Raw genomic sequence first — 27,721 nt, forward strand, 5'->3', positions numbered from 1 at the left:
ATTATTGATTTGTTAACTCTTTGATGATGACACATGGTGTCAGCCGTCCTCTTCATTCACAGCAGGATCTGAATGAATGGACGTCACAAACTGCTGTGGAAATTCACTTCACATCTGGAAGAGCCATTTCTACACAAACTAAACTACATTTACACTTTACAGATTTCTGGATACAGATGTGAATATTTCTCTATTCAGATCATTTTTCACTTGTTGGAAACTACATTCACAAGATGCTTCATGTATAATTTTTATGACCTTAAATTAAAGCTCTTCACTCATTGGTTCAACATGACAGCAAAGAGCTGTGATTGGTTGTCAGGTTTGTTCAATTTGGTGAAGAAGAAGCTGTTAAAGAGGGAAACACTGCTTGTTGCAGCGCTTCATTGTTTGCTTTTTCTGACATAATGACATGAAGTTTGTCTCATTTGATTTTGCACATTTCTCCAAACTAATATTTCTGCTGTCAAAACCATGAACACAGCCGCTGAAGAAAACATTCATCCTGCAGAACAGACATGAAGTGTTACTGCTGCCAGGCCCGGACTGCACATCAGGAGAACCGCCGGCCTGTCACTGGCCTGGTGGCCTGTCTGTCTTTTTTTTTTTTTTTTCAGACAGGTCGCCAGCCAATCAGCTGTCAGGCCGGTCTGGTCCGGCTGCCTCGCCAGTCTGACCTTTTTTTTTGAGTCAGAGAGACGGACAGGCCAATCAGGGGCCAGCAGCCTGTGAAGAGCTCAAGACCTGATTGGTTTGTTTTGATGAACACCCGCCCCAACAGTCCGAGTGCACTGTAAACACAGGCAGCGAGTTGAGGAGGTGGTGTCGCGACTCGTGTGTGTGTGTCTGTGGAGGAAAGGAGAGGAGGCGCAAGTTAAGAAATTAATTCCCCAAATCCGGGGAAAAAAGAGGAAAGGTGGTGCGGAAAGGGCGAAAGGAAAAAAAGGCACTGGAGGAAGACGCGGTCCCGCAGTGCACCCGACTCGCCCCGCATTACACACACCCCCCGGACCCCCACCCGACTCGCCCCGCATTACAAACACCCCCCGGACCCCCACCCGACTCGCCCCGCATTACACACACCCCCCGGGGATTTCCCTGGTGGGCCGGTGGGCCATGAGACAAAGAGAAAAACGTCTAGTGGAACGGCCAACAGCGTCTGGAGGCTGTTGTTGTGATAGACATAGGCGGCGCTATTAAGAGGCTAGGAGAAGCTTAGCTTCCCCAAAATTGTCACTAAAATTAGGCTATAGCCTATAAATATTTATTTTATTGTTGTTTTTTTGTGAATTGACAGTGATATTGACAGTATGCCTCCCTGGACCTATTTATTGCAGTGGAAGGAAAGTTTTTTCCATTCGCCACTAGATGGGGCAATGGCAGCATATTTTCTTGCTCCACAAACCCCCCCCCCCAATTTAACGTAAGGCGGTTCCTTCAAACTAACGTTAAAACTTTCCATGGGACTCGGAGGCCAGGCGTCTCTTCCAAACTACACGATTCACGTGAACGACCCGACTGACCAAAAACACAGAGATTGGAGCCGAAAGGCGACAAGTTTGCATCCTGAGAAGTGCGACTCTAACTCTGTCTGAGAATAACTGAAGAAAATACATATGAAATACTTTAAGTTAAATTTATTGAACCACTGACAGTCAAACCAAGTTTAAAGTATAAAATATGATAAGCAAGTCGTCCTCGACTGAATCGACTTCGAGCCGCTTCTACATTTGAGCCGTCCTCCATCCTCAGCGTCTCTTTCCCTTCCAGTGTTGCCAGCTCCTCAGTAAGGAAAGAAGCTATTGGCTCTCCTAAAAGTTGCTAGAAGTCGCCAAATGACGTCATCGCCTAATTTGCATAATTTGCGATTTGCATGTGATTGTAATGGAGTGTAATGGGCGCTGTAGGAGAGGAATAAGGGCGCGATCAACGCGGCTTTGTGCATGTGTGATTCATCTGCTGCCTGCAGGCGGAGTGGTGGGTCTCCTCTCTGCTCCTCTCCTGACTGCAGCTGGAGGCTGTGACCGCCTGGGAGGACTTTGGGGCGGGGGAGGGGCTCGCGTCAGCACCCGCTGCTCGCTGAGAACAGGAACTGCAGAGGAACGACACGAGCTTTCAGTCTCCAAAATACCAGAAAAGTCTCCAGTAACACCAGGAAAAGTCACTAGATTTGTCTCTAGTCACTTTTGACAAAAAAAGTCACCATGGAGAGTTGGAAAGTCGCCAGATTTAGCGAGAAAGTCGCCAAGTTGGCAACACTGTTCCCTTCTTGTTGCAGACTGGAGGGGTGGAGTCACGTGACCACACACGCTGGACACGTAGTACAGCGTCTTAAAGGGACATGAACATTCCTGCCTACACAGCCAAAAAAGACAAAGACGACTTTTATTTTGTTTTTTTAAAATACCGAACAGACCGACATGAGCAAAGTGACGTCGGTTATCGTCATAAATTTTGGTATCGGTAAATTTTCGGTATATCGCCCAGCCCTAGCTGAGGGGCGTTCTAATATAAAACGGTTACCCTACATATAGCCCATAAAATAAACACATAAAAAAATCAATAATTTATTGGTAATAATGCAACAATAAAATTGAGAACTATTCATTCTTCCACCAAGCAAGATAGAGTGGACAGAACGGTTGCCAAGCAACACAGACGCTAAGATTGCTTTTTCATCTAGTGCCATCATCATGTCACATCAGGCTATTTGGGCTCGTTAATGTTGAATTGGATATTTCCATTAATAGCACAATTGTTAAAATAGTGTTCAGTTATGTTTGGACTCCTCTTTTGGTGGTGTGCGTTTGGCGACAGGTGCGTTTTTGCTCAGACGTAGGCCTATGACTAACATCGGTTGTAACAATAACAATAATAATAAAAGTATACTGTTAATTTACCATACATCGGCGCTGTCACACTGGGCTCTAGTTTCCCGGCGCAGCGCGGGGTGGTGCAGTGAGGCGAACCCCGCGCAGAGCTAGTTTCGACCGGCGAAACCGGAGAGGTGGACGGTTTGCAAGTTTCAAAGACCGAGGTGAGCAAAGATGGGAGTGGCAGCGCAGCGGGGGGAGGTGTCTACAGATTCAGCTTGGCACAGTGACAGTTTCATGCCAAAAGGCTTCGCCGAGGTGCGCCAAAAGCTCACCATCTGAAACCACGTCTACTTTCAGTGCAAGGCGGAGCGGAGCCGGCGCAGTGGAAGTTTGGCTGACAGGCGGGCAGTGCGCACACGTCACCACAACCTCACAGACTGTCAGGCACATTAACAATAAATACCCACAAAAACCACTATTCAATGCTACTATCTCAATCAGCACATAAATTTATCTCCATATCGACTGTCCCGTCACAGCTGATGTCAGGTCAAAGGAGATTGGCACCGTTTGGCAGCGTCATGGAAACCCAACCTGATCACCTGTCAGTCAAACAGTGTGTCCAGTACGGTGATGTCTTTTTTCCAGTCATGGTGTCTGGAGCTGCTCCTGTTAACTACACAGTTCATTCATTCATTCATCTTCTAAACCGCTTATCCTCACTAGGGTCGCGGGGGGTTGCTGGAGCCAATCCCAGTGCTCATAGGGCGAAGGCAGCGAGACACCCTGGACAGGTCGCCAGTCCATCGCAGGGCAGACAGACAAACACTGACATTCACACACACAGTCTCACCTAGGGGCAATTTAGCTCCTCCAATTCACCTGACCTGCATGTCTTTGGACGGTGGGAGGAAACTGGAGTGCCCGGAGGAAACTCAAGCAGACACGGGGAGAACATGCAAACTCCACACAGAAAGGACCTTGGGTGGGAATCGAACCCAGGACCTTCTCACTGTGAGGTGACAGTGCTAACCACTGCACCACCATGCCGCCCAACTACACAGTTCTTCTTCCATATATATAAATATTCCACTCTGGGTTTCCGTTATCCGGTAATCACCGGACTAATTTTTAATTTGTAAATGTCCGGTGAAAATATTCACAATTTGAATTTTATTAAAACAGTCAATTTCCACGTAATTTTATTTATAGTATTATTATTATTATTATTATTATTACTGTTTAAAAAAAAAAAAAATAGACTGCGTGATCCCTGTCTCCAGTGTACCAGAGAGAGAGAGAGAGAGAGAGAGAGAGAGAGAGAGAGAGAGAGAGGTTTCTCTCTGCAGAACCGGATCAAAACAGAGCAGCGAAGTCGCCTGGAGGAGAACAAGGTCACAAGACTGATGCGCATTGCAAGTTGTGGAGAGACACTTGAGAATTTGGATTTTAATTCAGCTGCTGAATTAAGTTTTTATTGCATCTATTTGATTTCAAGTTGGCAGCACGCCGCGTTATTAAAATGGTATGAGCCTTTTTTTGTGTTTGCAAATTGTAGTTGCAATTGTATGCAATGTTCATGTTAAAAGAGCACAGGCTTATTTATTTTAGAAGCTACGCACGTGAGTCAGTTGACGGCACTCATTTAATTTGATACAGCCTCTTTTCAATAAAAATATTACGCTATAAATTGACATGCCTTGATATCATTCTTATATAGCCTGCATATAATTTTAAGCTCAATAAATTCAGATAATATTTGACCGGAATTTCAAACATTTGTCCGGTAAATTGAAAACCTGAAAACTGACAGGTGCCAATTTTTTTTCTAGAGGAAACCCTGACTCCACACAAATTGAAAATGTAAAATGCATCAGTTCCTTGCCAGACTCTGGGCGTTTAGAACAGCGAATGTAAAAACTTCAACCTTTGTTTTAATCTCTAGTGTGTTGTTGCATCAGTACCCTGATAGCATTGACTTTTGGGCCACATGTGGCATCTAGCTGGTTCCTCTGGCTGCAGAGGTGGGAAGTAACGAAGTACAAATACTTTGTTACCGTACTTAAGTAGATTTTTCAGGTATCTGTACTTTACTTGAGTATTTAATTTTCTGCCGACTTTTTACTTTTACTCCCTACATTTGAACACAAATATCTGTACTTTTTACTCCTTACATTGTCAAAACAGGCTCGTTACTTCTGTCTCCCTCTCTCTCTCTCTTTTTGGTGGGGCGGGCGAGCTCGTTACCGCCAAGAAAAACATTATAACACCTGCACCGGCACCGTACGAGAACAAAAGGCAGAGAAACTCTCCAGGCTACAGCAGCGCACTGACATAGATTGTGAAACAAAGCGAAGAGTTGCCACTCCGCTGTATTTTCACTGGCTAACAGCAGCACACTGGCTTAGCTTGTCTATTCAGAGAAGAGGTATCACTTCGGCTTATTTTTCATTCTATGTTATCACATGCATACTACTGCTCATTCATTGGTAGTTGAATTGTTAGGTCTGTTTGATAAGTAATTTACATTTTTAAAACAAATAATAATTTAACATATTTTTAAATTATTGGAGTCAACATCTACTCCTTCAAGATAATTTATTATGTTCTACAACTCATAAACATACACCAACACTACATACTGAGTGTTTGAGCAGCATATCTCCTCTGTGCTACAAAAGATCCGTGGTAAAAATTATTAACATTAACGCTGAAGCCCTCCCCCACAGTTTCCAAAAATCCTGGAGGAAACCCTGCACAGAGAGGGAAAGGGAGAGAGGGCGCGGGGCGTGAGAGCAGTTAAGAAAAAGAAAACCATAAAGAGAAATCTGGAGCCATGGAGGAAGACAGTTGCCAGGGAAGATAACGTTAGCCGACAACAAAACAGAGTCGGAGAAGCAAGAAAAAATCTGCTAAAAGTCATATACGTTAAGTATATTAAGTATTGAGAGTACCAAAGCTGTGATCAAGGTACTCATTCAAGACCTCTGGTCAGTTCAGTCTTGATTATTGTGTGAAACTGGGCTTGCAGCAAAACTAGAATGTTGCGTGATTTTCATTCTCTCTGTACCAGCACTTTGCAGGTTGTTAATAAAAGAGGAAATGTTCCTGTTTTGTGTGCCCTGAACTTTTTTTTAATCAAAAAGTTATCAAAAAGGTATATGTATCATTAATGGTAAAAAAAAAAAAAAAAAAAAAAATCATTTTTACTTTTTACTTTTGTACTTAAGTACATTTCAGAGCCTGTACTTTCTTACTTTTACTTGAGTAAAGAAGTTGAATTGGTACTTCTACTTTTACCAGAGTCTTTTCTCACACAAGTATCTTTACTTCTACTTAAGTACAGAATGTCAGTACTTTTGCCACCTCTGTCTGGCTGAGATGTGATTCGGCAAAACACATGAGGGCCACATCATAACCACATTGGTTTGGCCATAACTTCAAAAATGGAGGGGATTTCTCCTCTGGGACAGTTCTGTAATTGAAGCACTTGGCCCAGATAATAGATTTTACTTTTGGGCCACACCTGACTTGTAACTGGCAAATGTGATATGGCAGAACACATGTGGGCCACATCCTAACCTTCAGTTTGGCCATACACTCTGACACCTGCCCAGGTGGCAGAGTGGAGGCTTTTGCAGCACATGACCAGGACCTTATTTGCCTAATTTTTCCCCTGGCTCTCTTTTAAATTTTGTTGAACTAATGATAATAAATGGAGATTTTATTCTCACTAAGTTATGGTTCCACAAAACCTTTGGTCTTTGGAGGAGAAAACTATAAGATGATTTGCCAAACAGAAGTCTGTTCTTCTTTAAGACGTGTGAAGGCGGTGACTAGACACAGGCTTATGGCTGCGTTAGCATCCTCGCTAAGCCTGCTGCTTTTAGGATGAAAATGTTTGATTCAACTTTAATGATCTCTAATGTCTGATTTTGCTAAAAGCGGTCGCTAACTTTAAGCGCTACTAACATTGGCTGCTAACACAGCACCTGTGTCTATATGAAGCCATATGAAGCACGGTATATAAATTATATTAGCAGCTAACGCAGCTCCCGTGTGGTTTATAAATTATATTAGCTGCTTAGCTGCTAATGCCACTGTGGTAATACCACACTGGGCGTTAGCAGCTAATATAATTTATATACCGTATATAAATTATATTAGCTGCTAACGTTGGGTGCTAACGCAGCTGAGGCGTGTCAGTGGTGATTAGCTGCTAACGTTAGCGAGTAATGAAGCCAGAGATCTATGCGCGGCGCCTCTGCCCGTCCACCAACATGAATATATGGTCGAGTGGCCATCTTTCAGTTTCTATGTGCTTCTCTTAGTGCAAACATTTCACTCGCCTTTGCCCTCAAAAGTGTGTGTGCGGACCGGGAGACTGGTTTAGCGAGTAACCTAGCTTAAGTGTGGTCTTTCAAGAACTACAAATCCCACAATCCCCTGGCCGCAACGAACCAATCACAGTACTTTTCTGTAGTGATGCAACCAGTGTCACGTGAGAGGTGACACTCCTTGGCCTGTCTCCTCCCTCTCTATGCATCTGACAAGTGAGTGACTGATTCAGCTGAAAGTCATACATACAGTTTATGAAATATAAAAACTTTTTGAAAATTTGCAGTGCATTACATTATATCAAAAGCTACAATAACACTACTCTTTCTAATGTTCTGCATTGTGAAGGTGCTGTTAGAAGAAACCCAGTGACTTCCTCAGTCTCAGACATGGCTTCATCTGGCTGGTGACAGAGATGGTGGGAGAAAAGAGAGAAAAAACTGCTAATGAAAAGAAAAGAGCTGGAGCTGACAGTTAAGCTCAATTTAAACTGTTCATTTATAGTTACATACTGTTCATATTTTTTGTACTGTTCATTTTTGTTTGCACTACATTTTGTGAAATAAAACTTTGAAGCAAAACTTGTGTGTTTCATTTTCATACATATCATGGATGGTTAAAGTGATCCATATACAGGGCGACTTAATCACTGCTCATATTGCACTAAAATTATTATTGTTATTTGGTGCCAGCAGACCTGTCATTCACTTCAAGTAATGTCACTCTGTCAACCATATGAAGGCCACATAAGGACCATATTTAGTTCACTCCTGGTAGAAGTCTGGTTTTGTTATGGTTCAGTTAAAGCTAATACACCCCAGGGCCAGATGTGGCTCATCATTCACTTCCGAAAGTGAGCCAGGTAAAAGGTTTGGTGTAAATTAGGTTAGCTTCTGGGTAAAATCTGGCTTTTGGTCTGTGAGCCACATGTGGGCCACATAAGAGCCATGAGGCTTTACCAGAACTCAGCCATACAGGCGTGCCGTATGAGGCCCAGCTGTAAGCCATATGATCTTTTGGTGTTGGTCCAGCTGTGGCAGAGGTCTGGCTATGTTATGGTTCAAACACAGCTTTCATATACCTGGGCCAGATATGGACCGTCATTCACTTCCGTAACTGGGCCACATCTTTGCTGTTCATTTGGGCCACATTCAAGCCAAAGGAAATTTGCCATTGGGGTAAGTGATGGAGTTGAAAGTTGCAAAACAAACGTGTAGGCTATTTATTTGAATATGGCGAGGATTATCCTTTGAGGTAAAAACATTCATTAAAAATGGGGGCTTCACAGTTAAATTTATATTTGCTCGTAAAAATCAATAACTTTAACAGACGGTGACAGAACTGGAAAAAGAGAGATGCGAGGCAGGTAGGTAATGGAAAGACGGGAATGAGGAAGACGAATGTAAGGATAGATGCATGGATGGATGGATGGATGGATGGACAGATGGATGGATGGATGGATGGATGGAAGCTCCAGCAACATTCCAGCAGTCAAGACTGGCCTCTTTGTCCTGAGTGTGTGTTGCTGCTGCTGCTCTCTTCCTCCATGTCAGCTGTGTAAATGTTCATTACGCCTTCGCCCGGCGCATTTTAAAGGCGAGGACAGGGGCTCATTTGATTGGTTAAATGTGAATCGGCTGTGTCAAACCCACTCCACGCCTTCTCTCCTCCCCTCCGCCGGTAGGAGGGATGGCGGAGTCCACCGAGCACGGCGTGCCAAACTTGCAAAATCCGCCTGGCCACACCCAGTTGGCGAAGCGCAGTTGCGCTGTGTCCCCGCCTCGCCGGGTCTGCGAAACTAGAGCCCACTGTGTCCACTTTGTGTGGAGATAAAAGGCAGGAGGATCAGGAGGCAGCAGGGAGAGGTAGGCTATTTCTCCAGGGAGGCCACCGGACACAGTGGGTTACCCGGCTGCTCATATATGAATCCCCTCAGGCTTTCTATGTTTTTTCGGCAGCATCTTTGTGATTTTTTTGTGCATTTGTTCAAAGACAGGGTGACATATTTTAGGCCATTTTCGTCATGGCGAATGCTGAAGGAGTCGGCCTTTAATTTGCGGTTGCCCTCGTTCGCCCTGCGTCCCATATGAAGCTGCACATCAAACCAGACTTTACAGACAAGCCCCCAAGGTGTGTCTGAACTTGGTGCCTGAAAGTGCCTCATCTTCTGGCAGTCTGCCTCGGTTATGGCTTGGTGGTGGGAAGATTTGTCACGTCCTTCTCGGCGGAGTTTCTTTACCACACCGGTGAAAACATTGTTGCTGGTGGTGAATTCAGCGTCTTTTAACAGACACCAAGCAGCTCCTCCAACCACTCATCCAGGCTCAGGCCACCCAGCAAATCAAAATTCACCACAAAGTCTGACATTTTGTTCACAAAAGTCTACAAAAGACAAATGTGACCTAACAAGGAAGTGGAGCGCAGAGTAGTTGGTTGCTAGGCAACGCTCTGTCCGTTTACAGTGGCGCAGGGATATTTTGTGCTGCGGTCTGCCAGAGGGTTACACTGATTTTACAACAGCATGGAACGCAGCTCAGCCAATCACATTTAAGGATGGGAAGCACCCGTTTTATAATTAATGAATTAATATGGGCTACTACAGTATAATGAGTATTAATCTGTGTAAAGAATGAATGAATTATTCTGCTGCGCCATCTCAGTTTGATGACATCAGCAATATCAGCCTAGCCTATATGAAATATTATTGTAATTTTGAGTGTAATGCTCAGTTAAATAGGGTTCATTGGGTCTTGTTAGCAAGATGGAGCCTTTATTATTATAAGCGTCAGTCTGCTGCTGCTGGGTAACATTTTTTTTTTGTTTAGCTTCCCCATTCCCGATGCCCTAGCGCCGCCTATGGTGATAGGCTACACCTGTGACCCATCAAATGTGATTTGAATAGAATAGAATAGAATGTCTTTATTGTCACTGTACAATGTACAACGAAATTAAAAGTGCGATCCCTAATGGTAAACATTCATTCAACATTAAAACAGAAAAAAATTGTAAAAAAGGACAAACAAACAAAACACATAATAAATAGAATTTAAAAACAGTAAACAGTGAAAACGCACAGGCACAAATTCACAAATTAATTGCACTGTCCCTTAGCAGCATTGAGTGCATTTACTGCAGTGGGGTAGGAGCTGTTTTTCAGCCTGTTTGTCCTGGCCTTGATGCTTCTGTATCGCCTGCCTGATGGCAGCAGCTCAAACAGGTTGTGACCAGGATGGAAAGTGTCTTTAACAATGTTCTGAGCCTTTTTGAGGCAGCGGGAACTGTGCAGTTCCTCCAGTGTGGGAAGGGTGCAGCCGATGATCTTTTGGGCTGAGTTGATGACCCTCTGGAGGGCCTTCTTCTGGGCCGCTGTGCTGCTGCTGTACCAAACACAGATACAATAAGTTAGTATGCTCTCAATGGAGCAGCGATAAAAGGACACCAACAGTCTCTGGGTGATATTATTTTTCCTGAGCACCCTCAGGAAGTAGAGTCTCTGCTGGGCCTTTTTCAGCAGCTCTGTGGAGTTCACACCCCAGGTCAGGCCCTCCTCGATGTGAACTCCCAGGAAGCGGAAGTCTGCCACCCTCTCCACACAGTCCCCGTTAATGGTTAGTGGTAACATGTCCGTTTTGTTCCTCCTGAAGTCAATGATTAGCTCCTTGGTTTTGGTTGTGTTAAGGAGCAGGTTGTTCTCCCTGCACCACACAGACAGCTGCTTGGTTTGGTTCAGCAGGTAAAAGCAGCTGAGAACAAACAGCAGAAACTGCAGCTGCAGCATCTAAACAGCTGAATGTTTGCTGCTTTGTGTTCAGGAGTCAAACAGAAGTGGCAACAAGTCGCAACAGAATTGAAGGATCTCAGCGTTCCGATCCACTGCCATCTCTCCTTCAAGGCTCGGGGAAAAAAAGTCTGTCAACGAGTCAAACTGAGTTTGTTGAATTTGAGGCTCATGAGGAACTCCATGTCAAGTCAAGCTGCTAAGATGTTGCTGCAGTCAGTGATCCTTTCTCACATTAGCTGTGCTTTAACAAGCTGCTCACAGGCTGATTCCACAGCACTGAAGCCCAGGGCCGGACTAAAAAACAGCCCTGGACTTTGACTAAGCCCGGCCCAAAACAACGGATGCACGAAAACTCACCCTCTCCCCCCTCCCTTAAAGTTTTGGGAATTCCGTTTTTTACCTTTTACTCTATTACTTTACTGTTTTACTACCAAAAGAGTGTTTTTAATGTCAGTGTAAAATGTTAATAACTAAAATGCACACAAATGATTTAACAACATGTTAAATTATTGTTTGTTTTAAAAATGTAAATTACTTATCAAACAGACCTAACAATTCAGCTACCAATGAATGAGCAGTAGTATGCATGTGATAACAGATTGAAAAATAAGCCAAAGTGATACCTCTTCTCTGAATAGACAAGCTAAGCCAGTGTGCTGCAGTTAGCCAGTGAAAACAGAGCGGAGTGGCACCTCTTCGCTTTGTTACACAATCTATGTCAGTGCGCTCTGCCTTTTGGACTCGTACGGTGCCGGTGCAGCTTTGGAATGTTTTTTCTTGGTGGTGCAGGTGCAGGTGAAACCACTGGAGGGGTTGAGCCACCCAGATTTGCTTCCCTTCTCCCAATGAGACTTGAGAGCCCTGCCTCGGTCACCAAAAGCCCACCAAAAGCGTAGTCTGCGTATAGGGAGCGGCGGCCCTGATGGTCTCTCTCTAGTCATCTCAACTTGCACACACGACCACGAGTATCTTTGACACGGCTGAGTGGCGAGTAAGCCTGCGCATCTAAGGGCCTACCGGCGCATTGTTGCCACCTATCGGTCCGGACATGGAACAACAGTAGATTACAAGCAAAAAGGGGAGGAAAAAAAAAAAAGACCGGCCGGCCGGTATTCTCCAGAACGTCCAGATGGCCAGTCCGCCCACCTGCTGAAGCCACTACAGTTATTGGAGAAACAAACACTGGAGACTCTTGATAAGAGGCCGCATCACTTCCACCAGCGCCCACTTTGAAGGAAATAGAAGTTCCTGAGCTGGAAAACCTGCTCAGGTATGCAGATGTGTGTGTGACTGACAGAGTTGTTCATGGTGTGGCTCCTCCCCTCTCAGCCTTTGTTAGCAGGAGCATACGTGGATTACATTTTGTTCAGGCACTTTTCAGGACGCCACAGGTCCTTCTCTTTTCAGTCAGGCACTTATTGTAGGCAGCAATAGCTCAAAGATTATCCCCTCACAACTTTGTAAAGCTCCATTCATCTGTAATGCCAAAGTTCCCTGTATAAAAGGCAAAACAAGAAATCTGTGTGTCCAGTCTGCTCTCTGCCCGGAGCTGCTGTCCAGGGCAGAGAGGTCCCAGCAGATATTCAGAAACACACTATTCTCAACATAACCTTTTGGCAAATTCTGGTGCATTTTGTCATGACCTGGCTCAGGGAGTCACAACAAAGAAGGGAGACAGCACCATGTTAAAAGCCAAATAATATTTTGTTAAACCAGATTAAACCAAATTAGACCTAATTAAGTGTTTACCAAATGAGGGGTGGACATCAGTAAAGTCAGTGGTGTGTGGTGTGCATGAGTGAGTATGTATGTGTGTGAGGGTGTTGTAAAGGTGCCAACATAACAAAAGGAAAACTCAAACCAACATCATCAAACCAAACCAAAAACACAGTGTGCCTGCAAAGGTGGCCAGGAGCGGAGGGAGGAGGAGCTGGCCTACTGCAGGAGTTTAAGTCACCTCAGCACACTGGGCCCAGGTGAGCAGAGTTACTAATCAGTGCTGCAGGGAGAGAACAGGGGTGTATTCAACGACGTTACGATACGTAACGTTGTCTGACGTTGTGATGTTTTGTAACAGAGAGCAACATGCCTCACAGGTAGTTTTCCTCTGTTTTGTGGGCGTGTCACAGGTGTTATCCAATCAGCATCAGCCTGTATTTAAGCCTCCGTGAAACAATAGTGCTCCATTATGGCTTTCAGTGTAGCCTATGTTTAAAATTTTACCCCTCATTTGAAGAGGTAAAAGCACATGTATGTGGTAAGTATGATGATAGATGAGACATAGTTTATTGTTTTTCTTCAATCATATGGCAACTTTTATTCAACTTAAAACTTAAAACTCATTTGTGTAGGCCTATGGTACAAATCTTTGAAACAATGTTTAACAATAACTTTTTTTTCATAGTGGACATTGAATGTATTGCAGTACCCCTGTTACTAATGATCCATGTAAACTAATGTCCTGCTCAGTCAGTTCTTCGGCTACAGTCGCGAGGAGAATGGCCCTCTGGGCTTCCGTACTCCCAACGCTTGTGTAATGCAACAGGTTGTTCAGAGCTTTATCGTTTCTGTTAGCTTGACGTTACGTACCGGTACGTCTGCGCTGAATACACCCCAGGTTAGACACGCCTCCCCAAGGGAAGCCAGAAACCCCATGATGACCTACAGGGGCTTTACACATTTACAGAAATGTTCATTAATGTGCACTGTCCCTGTTACATTCAATTCAATTCAATTGAATCCACACTTACACTTCCTCAGTCCTGGTTTCAGCCACTGCTCTCCACCATGGTCCACCCTGGAGGAAGAAACAGAGTCAGAGCAGCAGATTCTCTTTGAGGATGGAAACATGGGCAGTAAATAACCTTCCCTATGAAGGATTTAGCAGACCACATCACTCATATCCACCATTCAACATGAAACAATATTCCTCAGGCCTCTGTAAGACATTGTGTGTGTCTCTCCATACCTGAGAGCCTCCAGTCTCCAGGTTGGATCCTCCAGTCCAGCAGAGAGCAGCTTCACTCCTGAGTCTCCTGGATGATTGTAGCTCAGGTCCAGCTCTCTCAGATGGGAGGGGTTGGAGCTCAGAGCTGAGGCCAGAGAAGCACAGCCTTCCTGTGTGAGCAGACAGCCTGACAGCCTGCACACCATCACAAACACAATCAGTCCAGCACATCATCTGCTTTGTGTTTTCACAAAAACCTACACAGCTTAGGAATCTGTTCAGTGACATGAAGCTGTATGCATGGCTGGAGCCATTTCTTTGATACTGATCAAAATTTATAGCAAAATTTACATTTTGCCTAATAAATATTCAGCAGTCTAGTACATGTAAGATGTAGAATTGCTCTCTGGGAGGTTGACATTGTCTCTAGATGAAGAGCAGCTTGCTGCATGTTTCATTCAGCAGGTTGACAACTGAGGGTGACTTGTTATGTTTCAGTTCATCAGTTCAGTTCAGTCAAATTCTCCAGTATCTCCAGTTTCACAGTGACAAGACAGAGAGACAGAACAATCTGTTGGAACTACATGCACACCTATGAGGTTAACGTTTTCATGAAGAGGCAAATATAAAAACAATGTTCTCAAACATAAACCAAGGAAGTCCTATACTCTTTGTAAATTATTGTTTACCAGAAGACGGAGTGCCTCAGTTCCTTTTTCCTTGGTTGTCTGCACTTTTTACAAAGAGTATAGGACTTCCTTGGTTTATGTTTGAGAGCTACTATTCACCTGCCCAACTGAAGATCACCTGCCAAGTCAAAAGCCCTATAACAGGGTATCCTCGGGGTTGTAAAAGGTAGTAAAAGGTAGTAAATAAAAGGAGCCCAAATTAAGGCCCTTAAAAGGTAGTAAAAGGTAACTAACACAATTGTAATTGGTAGTAATTTTTTCATCATCCCTTCAATATATTATGACTTTTCCATTGATGCTGATTTTTTTCTTTACAGTTCATTTAATTAAAGAAATATTAAAACGAAAAATACATGCGAGCAGGACACCAGGACCTGTGTCGGCGTTGATAGCCAATCAGTGATCCTGACTGCATTTGCCACCCTGTAGCGTGTACGTGATTGGTTCACCTGCCGCATGTTGCGCTCATGCGGGTCTCAAAACGTTAGTGTGAGCAAACCACTTGCCGAGATGGGAAAATGTAAGTTTTCGCAGCTCTGAGCAGTGCCGTAAAATAGCGGTCGCCACTCGCCAAATGCGCCTAAAATATTCCCTTGGCGAGTTAATTTTGGAGGTCTGCCACGGGGCGGGGAAATATTTGCACCAAGTCATGCAATAAATTATGCAGGAGGTGGCTTTAAATTCATACGGTAGCTAACGTTAGCGCTTGTCCGGTGATGTTTGTGTGTCGCACTTCAGTAGCTCCCCGTAGCCTGTCGGCTAGCGCTAGTGATCTGTTTGTTGTATGTCACACTTAAATAGCTCCCCCGACGTCGTGTGACATGTTGTGAGGTTAGCCAGGGTTAGCCTAGCCAGCTCAGAAGGACGACACGCAACGCACTGGGACACACTGTCAGATCTCCTGATGGTCCAGCTCTGCTCCCCAGACATCAGTGAGTTTGAAGCTGTGATGCTGTGGCACATAGGGGGAAATCCCGGGGGGGGTCAGGGGGGACAAGACCCCTCCATCCATAAAGTTGTCCCCCCCAAAAAAACATTGTTAACACTAACAAATAATTTTCAATAATATAATAATATTCAATGAAAGTACAATGCAAGCGGTGCTAATTATAAATGTAAAACAGTGTGTTTTTAAGTGTTAAAAAGTTATGACCCCCCCCTCCTCAAGTGAAAGCCAGTGAGTCATTTATCACAGCACCTGTTCACCAAGCACAAGGCTGTAATATGAAAAGCGATATTTTCCCTGCTTGGTCCAAAACCTGCCTCTTTCAGCTCTCTGTTTAAGCTAACAGCTAATGAGACAGTGAGGGAGAGAGAGGACAGACCACAGGAGGAGCAAATACTGAGCTTTTTATTCTTTCAAAAAGTCTGTCAGGATATTAATGTCAGAAATAGTTCATATTTTACTGATATTTTGAGTTTGTCTCTAGATAGATATTTTTTTGCATTTTAAATTGCATTATTTTGTGGCATCGTTTCATTTCATTTTCTTATTTGATCTCAAAGGGACAGTGTACAGCTCAAACATATACTGTATGTCACTATTTGATGCCATATCTTGCTTTGTTTTTGTTGACACTACAAAAAATATGTTTTTTGAAGAATAGTTTGATGTAGTTGGATTATTCAAGGTATTTCCTCTACTTTTAGAGCTTATTTTGAGTTTCTAGTTCTTGTAAAGCTACTTTGACAGACTGTAGTGGAAATAGAACAGTGAGCAACATGCTGAGTGCTCAACGCTGTACAGCAAGTTTCAAAGGAGCGTAACAGAGAAAGAGGGTGGTACAGTTGTGCCAGACAGCAATTTTTTCATGTCCCCCCCAACAATTACTCTCTCCCCCATAACAAAAATGCGCCCCCCCCCCACACACACACACACACACACACCCCACCAAAAAAAAAAAAAAAAAGCCGCTGCTCAATGCCGTGTTGGTAGTAAAAGATATTTGAAAGGTAGTAAAAAAAGGTAGTAAAAGGTAGTAAATTCAACTTGAGGATTCCTGTATAAACCCTGTATAAAATCCAAGCAGCGCTTCCTTTCTCCCTTTTTTCATAAAAACAATGTTGTCATGACCTCATAGTCTGTGTCAGGACTGGGAGCACTTGAGCACAGAGCGTATACAGTGGAGGACTGGGAGGACTGGGAGGACTGGGTGAGAGGAGCTGGGCCAGCACGCTCACTCACCTCCAAACTACAGCAACAGACACTTAAAGAGACATTTTCAAACCCTCATTATTCATACAGTTATACAGCTCTGACTGTTATTTTTAGACAGAACATTATTACTGAGCTCCAGACCTCAGTGTCCTCACAGCTGGCTACAGGGCAGACTGTGAGGCCTGTCACGATATGCCATAAGGTAAATTTAAATGAAGTCAGTAACTTTTCTGACGGTGATTAATTGCCACATTCATGTGTGTTTGTTTTCCTCGTCTCTCTCCACCAAAGAGACCAGACGACAAGAGCGTTCACTGTCGAGCATCATCTTCAGCGAGGTGAGCTGGTTCATTAGAGGAATGAACGGAGGGAACGCTCTTGTCATCGAGTATCTTTGTCTCTGTGGGGGGCGGGGCCATGGGCTACACACACACACACACACACACACACACACACACACACACACGAGACGAGGCGGAGAAAAGAACGAACGAGAACGACATGGAACTTCTTCCCAATCCAAACGCAGCCAAACCCCCTGTGTGGGAATGTTCTGGATTCAGAGCAGATGAGAGAGGGGAGCCCAGTCACCTGGACGAGCAGGTGAGCCGCGTTTGTTTTCAAACTCTCCAAACTAAAAGAGGGAATATGAGCAACATCAGTGCACAGCTAAAGCACAACCAGCCTGCCCAGTGTTCCCAGTTAAGAAAAAAAAAAAAACAAGCCAAGATGCAAAGGGAAGTGTTGGAAGTGTTAAGGAATGATAGTGTCTATGCCTCTCTGCTAATGTTTAATATTTATCTAAATATTATTTACAAAGAATTTGTTTTGGTTGTGTGTAGTTTTTGAGTGTTTTTTTTTAATAAAGGAAAAGTCTGTTTTTTATATTTTTGGTTGTTTTTATTCAAGTGCAATTTTTGATAACAGACTGAGTCCATTTAATCGTTTTTGGTTGTGTGTGTGTGTGTGTGTGTGTGTGTGTGTGTGTGTTTTGTTTTTTTGTTGTTGTTGTTGTTGTTGTTGTTGTTTTAATACAGTGCACTTTTTGTTTCCAGGGACTGTTGGTCATTTTTTGGTATTCTTCAGGTCTTTATTTATTTAGGTATTTTTAAGTGTTCTTTATTTCTGATATTTAAATTTTCTTGTTTACATTTTTAAATATTCTTATTGAATAAATGTTTATTTCTCTTTTAAACGGTGTATTGCATCATTATGCCTTGATTATCATAAATATATATTATCATAATACAAATTTAAAGAATGGTCTGAAAATGTCAAAATTACAACAATAATAAAAATGGTCTTAAAAGAACAATATTACACAATATTATCACTTATCGCAATAATTTCTGCCGCAACAGCGAAATCTGTTATTGTGACAGGCCTAGTGACTGTATGTAAATCAGGACTGAACTGGTCATGTGTTGAGCAGGTTGAGGAATCCTGACCTGAGAGCCTCCAGTCTGCAGTGTGGACTCTCCAGTCCAACAGAGAGACGCTTCACTCCTGAATCCTGCAGATCATTGTTACTCAGGTCCAGCTCTCTCAGACTAGAGGACTGGGAGCTGAGAACTGAGGCCAGAGCTGCACAGCTTCTCTCTGACAGATTACAGCCACTCAGCCTGAGGAGAAATGAAAACAATAAATTTAAATGTGTTTCTCTTGTGTAGAAAACCTCATGTTATGTGTTTAATATATCCAGTTATCTCTGAACCTACACAGATTTCTTGGAGGCTTTGACCACTGGCAGCAGCCTCAGAAGAGCCTCCTCTGAAGCAGAGTATTTCTTCAGGTCAAACACCTCCAGATCTTCCTCTGATGACAGTAAGATGAAGCCCAGAGCTGACCACTGATCAGGGGAGAGTTTTTTTCTGAAGAGACGTCCCCATCTCAGGTACTGTTGGATCTCCTCCACTAGAGAATGGTCATTCAGCTCATTCAGACAGTGGAACAGATTGATGCTTCTCTCTGGAGACTCATTCTCCTTGATCTTCTCCTTGATGAACTTGACTGTTTCCTGATTGGTCTGTGAGCTACTTCCTGTCTGTGTCATCAGGCCTCGTAGGAGAGTCTGATTGGTCTGCAGTGAAAGACCCAGGAGGAAGCGCAGGAACAAGTCCAGGTGTCCATTTGGACTCTGTAAGGCCTTGTCCACAGCACTCTGGAGGAGTTTTAGTTGGGAGGCTGATTGTTCTTCTGACAGCAGATTGACTCCAGACTTGATGAATGTCACAAAGACATGAACAGCAGCCAGAAACTCCTGAAGGCTCAGATGGATGAAGCAGAAAACCTTGTCCTGGTACAGCCCACGCTCCTCTTTAAAGATCTCTGTGAACATTCCTGAGTACACTGAGGCTGCTCTGATATCAATGCCACACTCTGCCAGGTCTGCTTCATAGAAGATCAGGTTGCCTTTCTCTAGCTGCTCAAAAGCCAGTTTTCCCAGAGACAGGATCATCTCCCTGTTCTTTGGAGTCCAGACTGAATCTCTCTCATGTTTCTCATGATATTTGACATTCTGCACTTTAAACTGAACCACCAGGAAGTGGATGTACATCTCAGTCAGGGTCTTGGGCAGGTCTCCTCCCTCACTGGTCTTCAACACACCCTCCAGAACTGTAGCAGTGATCCAGCAGAAGACTGGGATGTGGCACATGATGTGGAGGCTTTGTGACGCCTTGATGTGGGAGATGATTCTTCTGGCCTGCTTCTCATCTCTAAATCTCTTCCTGAAGTATTCCTCCTTCTGTGGGCCAGTGAAGCCTCTCACCTCTGTCACCATTTCAACGCACTCAGAAGGGATCTGATTGGCCGCTGCGGGTCGTGTGGTTATCCAGAGGCGAGCAGAGGGAAGCAGCTTCCCCTTGATGAGGTTTGTCAGCAGAACGTCCACTGAGGTGGACTCTGTAACATCAGTCAGGATCTGGTTGTTGTTGAAGTCCAGAGGAAGTCGACACTCATCCAGACCGTCAAAGATCAACACAACCTGGAACTGCTCAAACCTGCTGATTCCTGCTTCTTTGGTCTCAGTGAAGAAGTGATGAAGAAGTTCCACCAAGCTGAACTTTTTCCCTCTCAGCAGATTCAGCTCTCTGAAAGTGAATGGAAATGTGAAGTGGACGTGCTGGTTGGCTTTGTGTTCAGCCCAGTCCAGAGTGAACTTCTGTGTTAAGACTGTTTTCCCAATGCCAGCCACTCCCTTTGTCATCACTCTTCTGATTGGTCGATCGCTTCCAGGTAAAGGTTTAAAGATGTCTTCACATCTGATTGGTGTTTCTGGTGTGTCTGGTTTCCTGGATGCTGCTTCAATCTGTCTGACCTCATGCTCAGTATTGATCTCTCCACTCTCTCCATCAGTGATGTACAGCTCTGTGTAGATCTGGTTCAAAGGTATCGACTTTCCTGCTTTCTTGATTCCTTCAAACAAATCCTTAAACTTCTCCTTCAGGTTGAATTTGAGATTTCTCTGGCAGTCAGCAAGAATGACTGAATAAAGAAATAACATCAGATGATATCAATTAGAGGATGCTACAGAAAATCTTAATTGCATTGCCTACTTTTGTGTGACTTCCTTTCAATTTTTGCTGTTCTTGATTATATATAAATTACTCTTGAAATCATGTTTTTGACAACATATGCATAGGTAATGTGAAATAAACACAATACCCTTATGGACCTTCCTTAATAAAGCATTGCTATAGTTCATGTGCAGCACTGGAGGTCACTATGGTCCAGACCAGTTGTTCAGTGATCCTTTGTGTGGTCATTATGGTCCAGACCATTTCAGGACCATGGACGGACCATGCAAGGGACAACTGAACAACTGGTCTGGACCATAGTGACCACATAACACTAAACAGCGAGGACAATACAGTCCAAATGGTTCATATTTATAAACAGTAAAGTAAAATATCAATTCTCATGTTATATATAGATTGGTAGATAGATGGCCATCTGGTATAAGCACACAAAATGCAGCATACAGTGCAACAATAAGAATATAGGCATTATTAATACTAAAGTTCATTAATAGACAGGATTATGACATTCTGACATTTTGCTCCAGCGCCCCTTATGGTGGTGACCAGTGGTCCCATGGTCAGTGGACAGACCCCTGAATTGGCTGCAACTGCTGTTGATTGCCGCTTCACTCACTGCCCCCCTCCTGTCTGGAACCTTCCTCTCATCCCTGTGCAATCAGTGTATCTCAGGCTATTAGACATTTGCCTTGCCAGACTTTCAGGCCTAACAGTGTTTCTATGTGTAATCTTATTTCAATCAACATATAACCCCACCTATTTATCTTCTGTCTTTTTATCTCCTCCTAGCAGCACATCCAGTTTTAAGTCTAATGAAATAGAAACACCTTCAGCCTTAAAAAAAAAAAAAAAAAAAAAGATTATTATTATATTTCTGCTTTACTTGACAGTTACAGTAGAGAGAGACAGGATGACTTGCCTTGGTACATGGTACACACTCTACTCTGGTGAGCCACCAGAGCACCCCACCTTTACACTTCTCAAATGGGAAAGGTATTGGGTTAGTTCCTGTGAATATTAGAAGTGTATCTTACAAAATTAGTGCCAATATAATTGCACTACAGAGTTTAAACATTTTCAGATGTGACACGACAGCTGCAGCTGAGGGTGTTGCAGCCTTTTTAGAGAATTATTTTACTGTGTGTGTGTGTGCTACATATATTATTTTAATGAATCAGCCTCAAAAATGCAATGCTGTATTTGCCCATGAAATTACTGACCATCATCCAACTGCCTGTGTTAGAGATACCAGGCAACAAAATCTCAACCTTGCAAACATTTTTAATGAAATTTTAGGGATTTATTTGGCTCAGCCATTTTGCAGAGACATGTATCATATTGATATACATCAGCTATGCTGATCCTGATATACTCCTGATATACTTAACAGGCTACCTGATAAGCATGTTCCTTTCACAAAGCTACGGTTTAAGAATAGCAGTAATTTATGATACTGCGAATAAATAATTACTGCCCAATCTTGAACTTGGCTTGTTTGGGTAAAGATTTGGAACAGCTTATGTGTACTCAGCTGTGTTTCTTTTAATCTGTGAATGATTTTTTCAACTGTTATCAACCTGATTTACAGCCTGTAAAGAAGTGAAGGAGTTGGATTTAGGTTCATTTGCCTTGAACTGGTGTCACAACTACCTTTCTGAGCAGCCTTTACACACGGAAGTTACATGGCACTGACTGAGCAGTGTGTACAGGCCACGCCCACATATGGAAGACAACGCACACACACACACACACACACATGGCGCTCACCTGGCTCAGGTACAGCAGCAGCGACAGGAAGACAGAAGATCAGAAATCAGACAGACGACAGCGCAGTATGAAACAGCACCGGCATTTTGACAACAACATTCAAATGTGGCGCTACGGACGGCGGAGGAAGTGAGCAAGAAGGTCGGAGGTCAGGGATAACCTCATTCCCACCTGCTTCAAGACAGCCACCATCATCCCTGTGCCTAAAAAGTCTGCAGTGTCTGATCTAAATGACTACCGCCCTGTGGCACTCACCCCCATCCTGATGAAGTGCTTTGAGAAACTGGTTCTCCAGCACATAAAAAACAACATCCCTGCCAGTCTGGACCCTCAGCAGTTTGCATTCAGAACCAACAGATCCACAGAGGATGCCATCTCCACTGCTCTCCACTCAGTCTTCACTCACCTTGAGAAAAGCAGCACCTACATCAGAATGCTGTTTGTTGATTTCAGCTCAGCTTTCAACACAATCTCCCCCATGAAGCTGATTGGAAAACTGAACACTCTGGGCATCAGTACCACTCTCTGCAACTGGATACTGGACTTCCTCACAAACAGACCCCAGTCAGTTCGGATTAGCAGTCTCTCCTCCTCCACACTAGTGCTCAACACCGGAGCGCCCCAGGGCTGTGTGCTCAGCCCCCTCCTGTTCACGCTGTACACCCACGACTGCAACCCCCGACATGGAGAAAACTCTATTGTGAAGTTTGCAGATGACACCACCATCATTGGCCAGATTTCCAACAATGATGAGTTTTCATATCGGGAGGAAATCAACCATCTTGCAGAATGCAACACAGAAAACAACCTACTGCTCAACGTCAGCAAAACCAAAGAGCTGATAGTTGATTTTAGAAAAAAGGAGGCAAAGACACACAACCCTGTCTACATCAATGGAGCTGAGGTGGAGCAAGTGAGCAGTTTTAAGTTCCTGGGAATTAACATAACAGAGAACCTGTCATGGACTTCACATATCTCTGCCCTGGTTAAAAAAGCTCAGAAACGGCTGTATTTCTTAAAGAAACTTAAGAAAGCAAAATTCCCACGCCAAGTTCTTGTCAACTTCTACAAAGGAGCGATTGAAAGCATCCTGACTGGAAACATCACAAACTGGCATGGGATGTGCACGGCCCAGGACAGGAAGACTCTGCAACGAGTGATTAAAACTGCCCAAAACATCATTGGAACCCATCTACCAAGCCTCAGTGATATCGGGGAGGTGAGGTGCCTGCACAGAGCCAAAAAGATCCTAAAAGACAACACCCACCCCAGCCACAGCCTGTTCAAACTGCTGCCATCAGGCAAAAGATACAGAAGTATTCGCTGTCGTACCACCAGACTACAGAGCAGCTTCTTCCCTCAGGCTGTGAGACTACTAAATGCACCATCTACACTCCTCCATGTTTAATAATTTTATTTTTTATACAATCAATTAAACAATCAAGAGGGAACCACACTTTAATTTCTTTATTCAACCTGTTGTATAATGACCAATAAACTTCCTTGTATCCTTGTATTCTTGTCAGTACATACTAAAAGTAAAAAGAAGAAGTATGCGATTTGGAACGCAGGGAGGGTTTCTCAGGGAGACTGGCCAGGTGCTCCCGATCACCCAGTTAACAAAACCCCGCCTACAGGGTTACCTGCAAAGACAGACAGATACACACAAGACAACACAGGGGAAAACACAAAGCAGGCCCTACAGAGACAGGCGGCCGTCACACCTCTTTTTGGAACCTTCCCAAGACTTACCTTCAGGACTTGGGCAGTCTGCCAACTGCTCAACGAGGTCATTCCTGTTTATCTGAGTCAAAACCATCTTGGTGACTTCCACAGTGTACAGACTGTAGGTCTTGACCATCTCGTCCAGCGTCTCGTGCCTGTTTTCCGTCTCCAGTTGGCTCTTTGGGATGGCCGGGAGCTCATTCAGGATGCCGGGTTGCTGCAGGAACCACTTGAATTCTTTTAGCTCTTCATTTCTCAGATCCTTCAGAACTTGGAGGAGCAGCACTACTGGAGTCGCCATCGATGGATCGTTGGTCCCTCAGAGGAAAAACAGAAGAAAGTGAAAATGACCTCAAAAGACGCATCATGATCCCATCACTCAAACCAGCTGCAGAGGGTTCTGGGACATATTTGACCACGTATTATTTGTAATGCGTCCTGATGCATCCCTGACAACAGCATAGTGAAGGAAGTGATGTACACCCTCAGAAAATAAAGCCACCTGAGCCCTTCAGGGGCAGCTCGTCCCCGGGGCCTCTGAGGGCAGCCTCTGTCCCCTTGACTCACTGAATTCACTGATTCACTAAATTCTGTTGGCGTTTTCAACCCAAATTATTATTCAGCTAAAAAATAACTGCACTGCTGAGGACATTCCATACATACAGTTGGGTGGTCTTTGACTGGCGTTGCTTTGCCTGCTGCATTTTACATGTCAATCCTTCTAGCTCACTACTGGGGTTACATGCACATGTGTGCAAGTAAAAATGTGAATAGGTGGATTTTTTTGTTCAGATGCTGCTCGATATGTGCAGTGCGCAACATCATAAATGTAATGCGGGTCATCACAGGTGGCTAACGCCTTAGCCGTTCACAGTTTGCTCTTTAAAATTACACCAATCACTTTGAGGTTCTAAAAAATGAGCAAAACATCTGTCTTTTGTCACAAATAAACACCTGAATGTTCTAATTTAGTTTGAAGGCATTGAGAAAACTGCATTCATTTGATGATGATTATCTGCATGTCTGGAAATGCCAACAAACCAGCGTTGACTGATGTGGAACACATCAACACACAGTCAAGTGAGGTTAAAATCAAGGTCAACTGGACTTGATAGCAGGTTTTTGAATGAAGTTATTATTATAACTAAGTTCAGGAACAGGACCACGCCCCGCTCCTTCTCACTAATTCACAACACCAGTGCCTCGTTAATCCAAATCACCTGTGCCTCTCCCAGCCACATACCTGCACGCACATATATAAGCACGCCTAACCTGTTTGTCTCAGTTCTCTCAAACCCCACCCCCCCAAACCCTCAGTAATTCTCCTCTCTTCCTTCATCATAGGAACCACCGGGGGATGATGAAGCAAAGAAATTGCTCATCGAGACGTGCCCCCACCCTGAGTCTCCACCCCCGGGTTCCAAGACGCTCCAGCCTCGACTCCTTCATCTCTCCGAACACGTCATCCACCCTCATCCGGCTTCCATCACTCCCCTCGACACTAACATCCATCGTCATCGACCCTCATCTTATCCCTTCCTGAATCTTCTTGTTGATCAAATCAACTATTTAAACTATACACAAATTGTTTGTTTGTTTGTTTGTTTTATTTAGATCCCCGATTAGCTTTTGCAAGCAACAGCTATTCTTCCTGGGGTCTATAATTATTCATAATGACAATACATCAGTACACAGATAGGTATGTTGTGTCATGTACGCACATGGGTGCACATTTCTCATGTCTGACACAACATACACTACATTATATAACGACAGCACACAGACATTACATAATAATCATATATCATGGAAAACAAGATCACAAGACAAATACAAACAAAACATAAGGCAGACACTGCAATTATAGCCAACTGAAAAAAAAACATAATATTTTAACACAAATTTTACACAAATAAACAATAAACAAGGACTCACACATCAACAATGTCCAGCTGCTCACCTATGCTGACCTGCGCCCACCCCAACAGCAAGGACCCTGGCAGCATCAGCCTTCATACCTGGGCCCTCCCGTGAAGCAAGTTCAGGCCACCAAGCATGAGCAGCCAGGCAGTGCACAGACAAAACATCTACCATTCATTTAACTTTGATATCATAAGGACCAGCAATAACCAAAATTCATATTTAGAAAATAGATTTTTAGTTGTTTTTTCAAGCTGCTAAGATTTAATTGAGTCAGAGAAAAGGGAAGCAAATTCCACTGTTGCATTGCTCTATATGTCACTGTACGCTGAGTCAAGGTCTTGGATTTTGGTAGGGTAAAACGACCTTCAGCAGCATGTCTAGTTGAATAACTGTGTGCCTCAGACCTAAGAGACAATTTTTCATGAATAGTGACAGGAGATTTTGAAGTAATGACATTCTTGATAAAAAATTATTAATAAATACAATAATCTATTTTTCACATCCAACCAACGTAACGATTCATGCATTTTGGATACATTGGTTCTCCATCCACAGGACAGAGCAACTCGTCCTGCTTTATTCTGGACCAGCTGCAATTTCATAATATTACTCTTTGACGTAGTGGACCATATTATAGGGCAATAGTCCAAGTTAGATAGGACCAAGGCTTCGCGTGGTCTTAGTTAGTGAAAGACGTTTCTCTTCTCCTCCAGGAAGCTTCTTCAGTCCCGGCTGACTGGCAGGGAATCCCAGGTATTGAACCTGTGTGGGGCCAGGACTCAACATTCAGCCTACACCTGAAGAACAAAGGACACACCTTTGAGGACCACAATGTCCATATTGTGGACGGGGAGGACAGCTGGTTTGAAAGAGGAGTGAAAGAGGCGATCTGTGTCAAAGCAGAGAAACCATCAGTCCACAGAGGAGGAGGCCTCAGACACCACCTGTCCTCCATCTACAACGCTGTCCTCTCATCCCTTCCCAGGAGATTGAACCACCACTCACACCTGACCTCATGTGACAACGGTCGATCACACCTGGCACCAGGTGACTCCAACCACTCTCAGTGATGATGGTTAACACCCAGCAGCTCCTATATTAGTGGTATCAGTGACCCTGACAGTGACCCCACACAGGTTAAATACCTGGGATTCCCTGCCAGTCAGTCAGAACTGAAGAAGCTTCTTGGAGGAGAAGCGAAGCGTTTTCTGAAATCTACTATCAAGTCCAGTCGACTTTGCTCTGACCCTACCTGCATGTAAAATATTATATAACAGCTACAATAATCTGTGAGTGTTTTGCTCTGTTGGTGGATCAATAGCAGAAAAAAATGAACTTTGAACTGTTCAGATTACAGCTCACCTGACGCAGACTTTGGTCAGCAGTAAAACACACAGGTAAAACATTTCAGACAAAGATGATTTTGTCCTCAGTCAACATGAAATATCATGACATGATGAATATTTAGATGCTGAAACACGTTAACCCCGTTTTGAAAGCCTTTCCACATGTGCTGGTCCCAGTGTGCTCTCCAGTCCTCCAGCTCTGAAACACAATGTAGGAGCCTGTTCATCAAACATCTCTAATGATCCCTGGTCGGCTCTTTACCTGCTGAGTCACATCCACATCAAATCCAAGAGACTTTCAGCTTCACCTGGAGAGGAAACCCAGAGAGAGAAGACGCTGCTGCTTCTGCTGCCACACTGCTGACTGTGTGTGTGTGTGTGTGTGTGTGTGTGTGTGTGTGTGTGTGTGTGTGTGTGTGTGTGTGTGTGTACAAAAAGCAGCTCAAAGGAGCAATAAACAAAACAAAATCGAAAAAATAATCGTCCTTACCGCTCGTCGACGTTCCGTTTGGTTTTGACTGAACAGAGTTTTTTTTTCCAAGCGGCTGAAAAGACAGAAACGTCCTTAATCCGGTTGAAGTCGAAAGTGAAAGTAGAAAAGCCGTTTTCATGCAGGAAGACACGTCAGGCTGATCCCGCAGCTGCGAGGCAGGATCACAGCCTCCATGCAGAACGCAGAAGTGGCAGGAAAC

The 27,721-nt window shown here is 43.9% G+C and overlaps 2 protein-coding genes across 2 annotated transcripts in view; both read right to left on the reverse strand.

The window, feature by feature from the left end:
• LOC115369775 (NLR family CARD domain-containing protein 3-like) overlaps positions 1-10,776 on the reverse strand; it is a 63,746-nt gene extending 52,970 nt beyond the window's left edge. The window contains exons 1-2 of the mRNA XM_030066442.1: positions 10,667-10,776; positions 10,285-10,531 (exon numbers count right to left, since the gene is read on the reverse strand). Coding sequence (XP_029922302.1) covers positions 10,285-10,531; positions 10,667-10,776 — 357 coding nt within the window. The remainder of the gene's footprint in view (positions 1-10,284; positions 10,532-10,666) is intronic.
• A 3,132-nt stretch (positions 10,777-13,908) lies between these two features.
• Positions 13,909-24,061, reverse strand: LOC115369776 (protein NLRC3-like; the record flags this gene model as incomplete). Its single annotated transcript, XM_030066443.1, has 4 exons — positions 23,788-24,061; positions 18,448-20,215; positions 18,178-18,351; positions 13,909-14,077 (listed from the first exon to the last, which is right to left on the reverse strand). Coding segments are annotated over exons 1-4 (2,385 nt in total), but the record flags the coding sequence as incomplete, so codon positions are not given.
• Positions 24,062-27,721: the final 3,660 nt, after the last annotated feature.

The sequence above is a fragment of the Myripristis murdjan genome, chromosome 13 (assembly GCF_902150065.1).
Source record: "Myripristis murdjan chromosome 13, fMyrMur1.1, whole genome shotgun sequence".
In the NCBI taxonomy this organism is placed as follows: domain Eukaryota; kingdom Metazoa; phylum Chordata; class Actinopteri; order Holocentriformes; family Holocentridae; genus Myripristis; species Myripristis murdjan.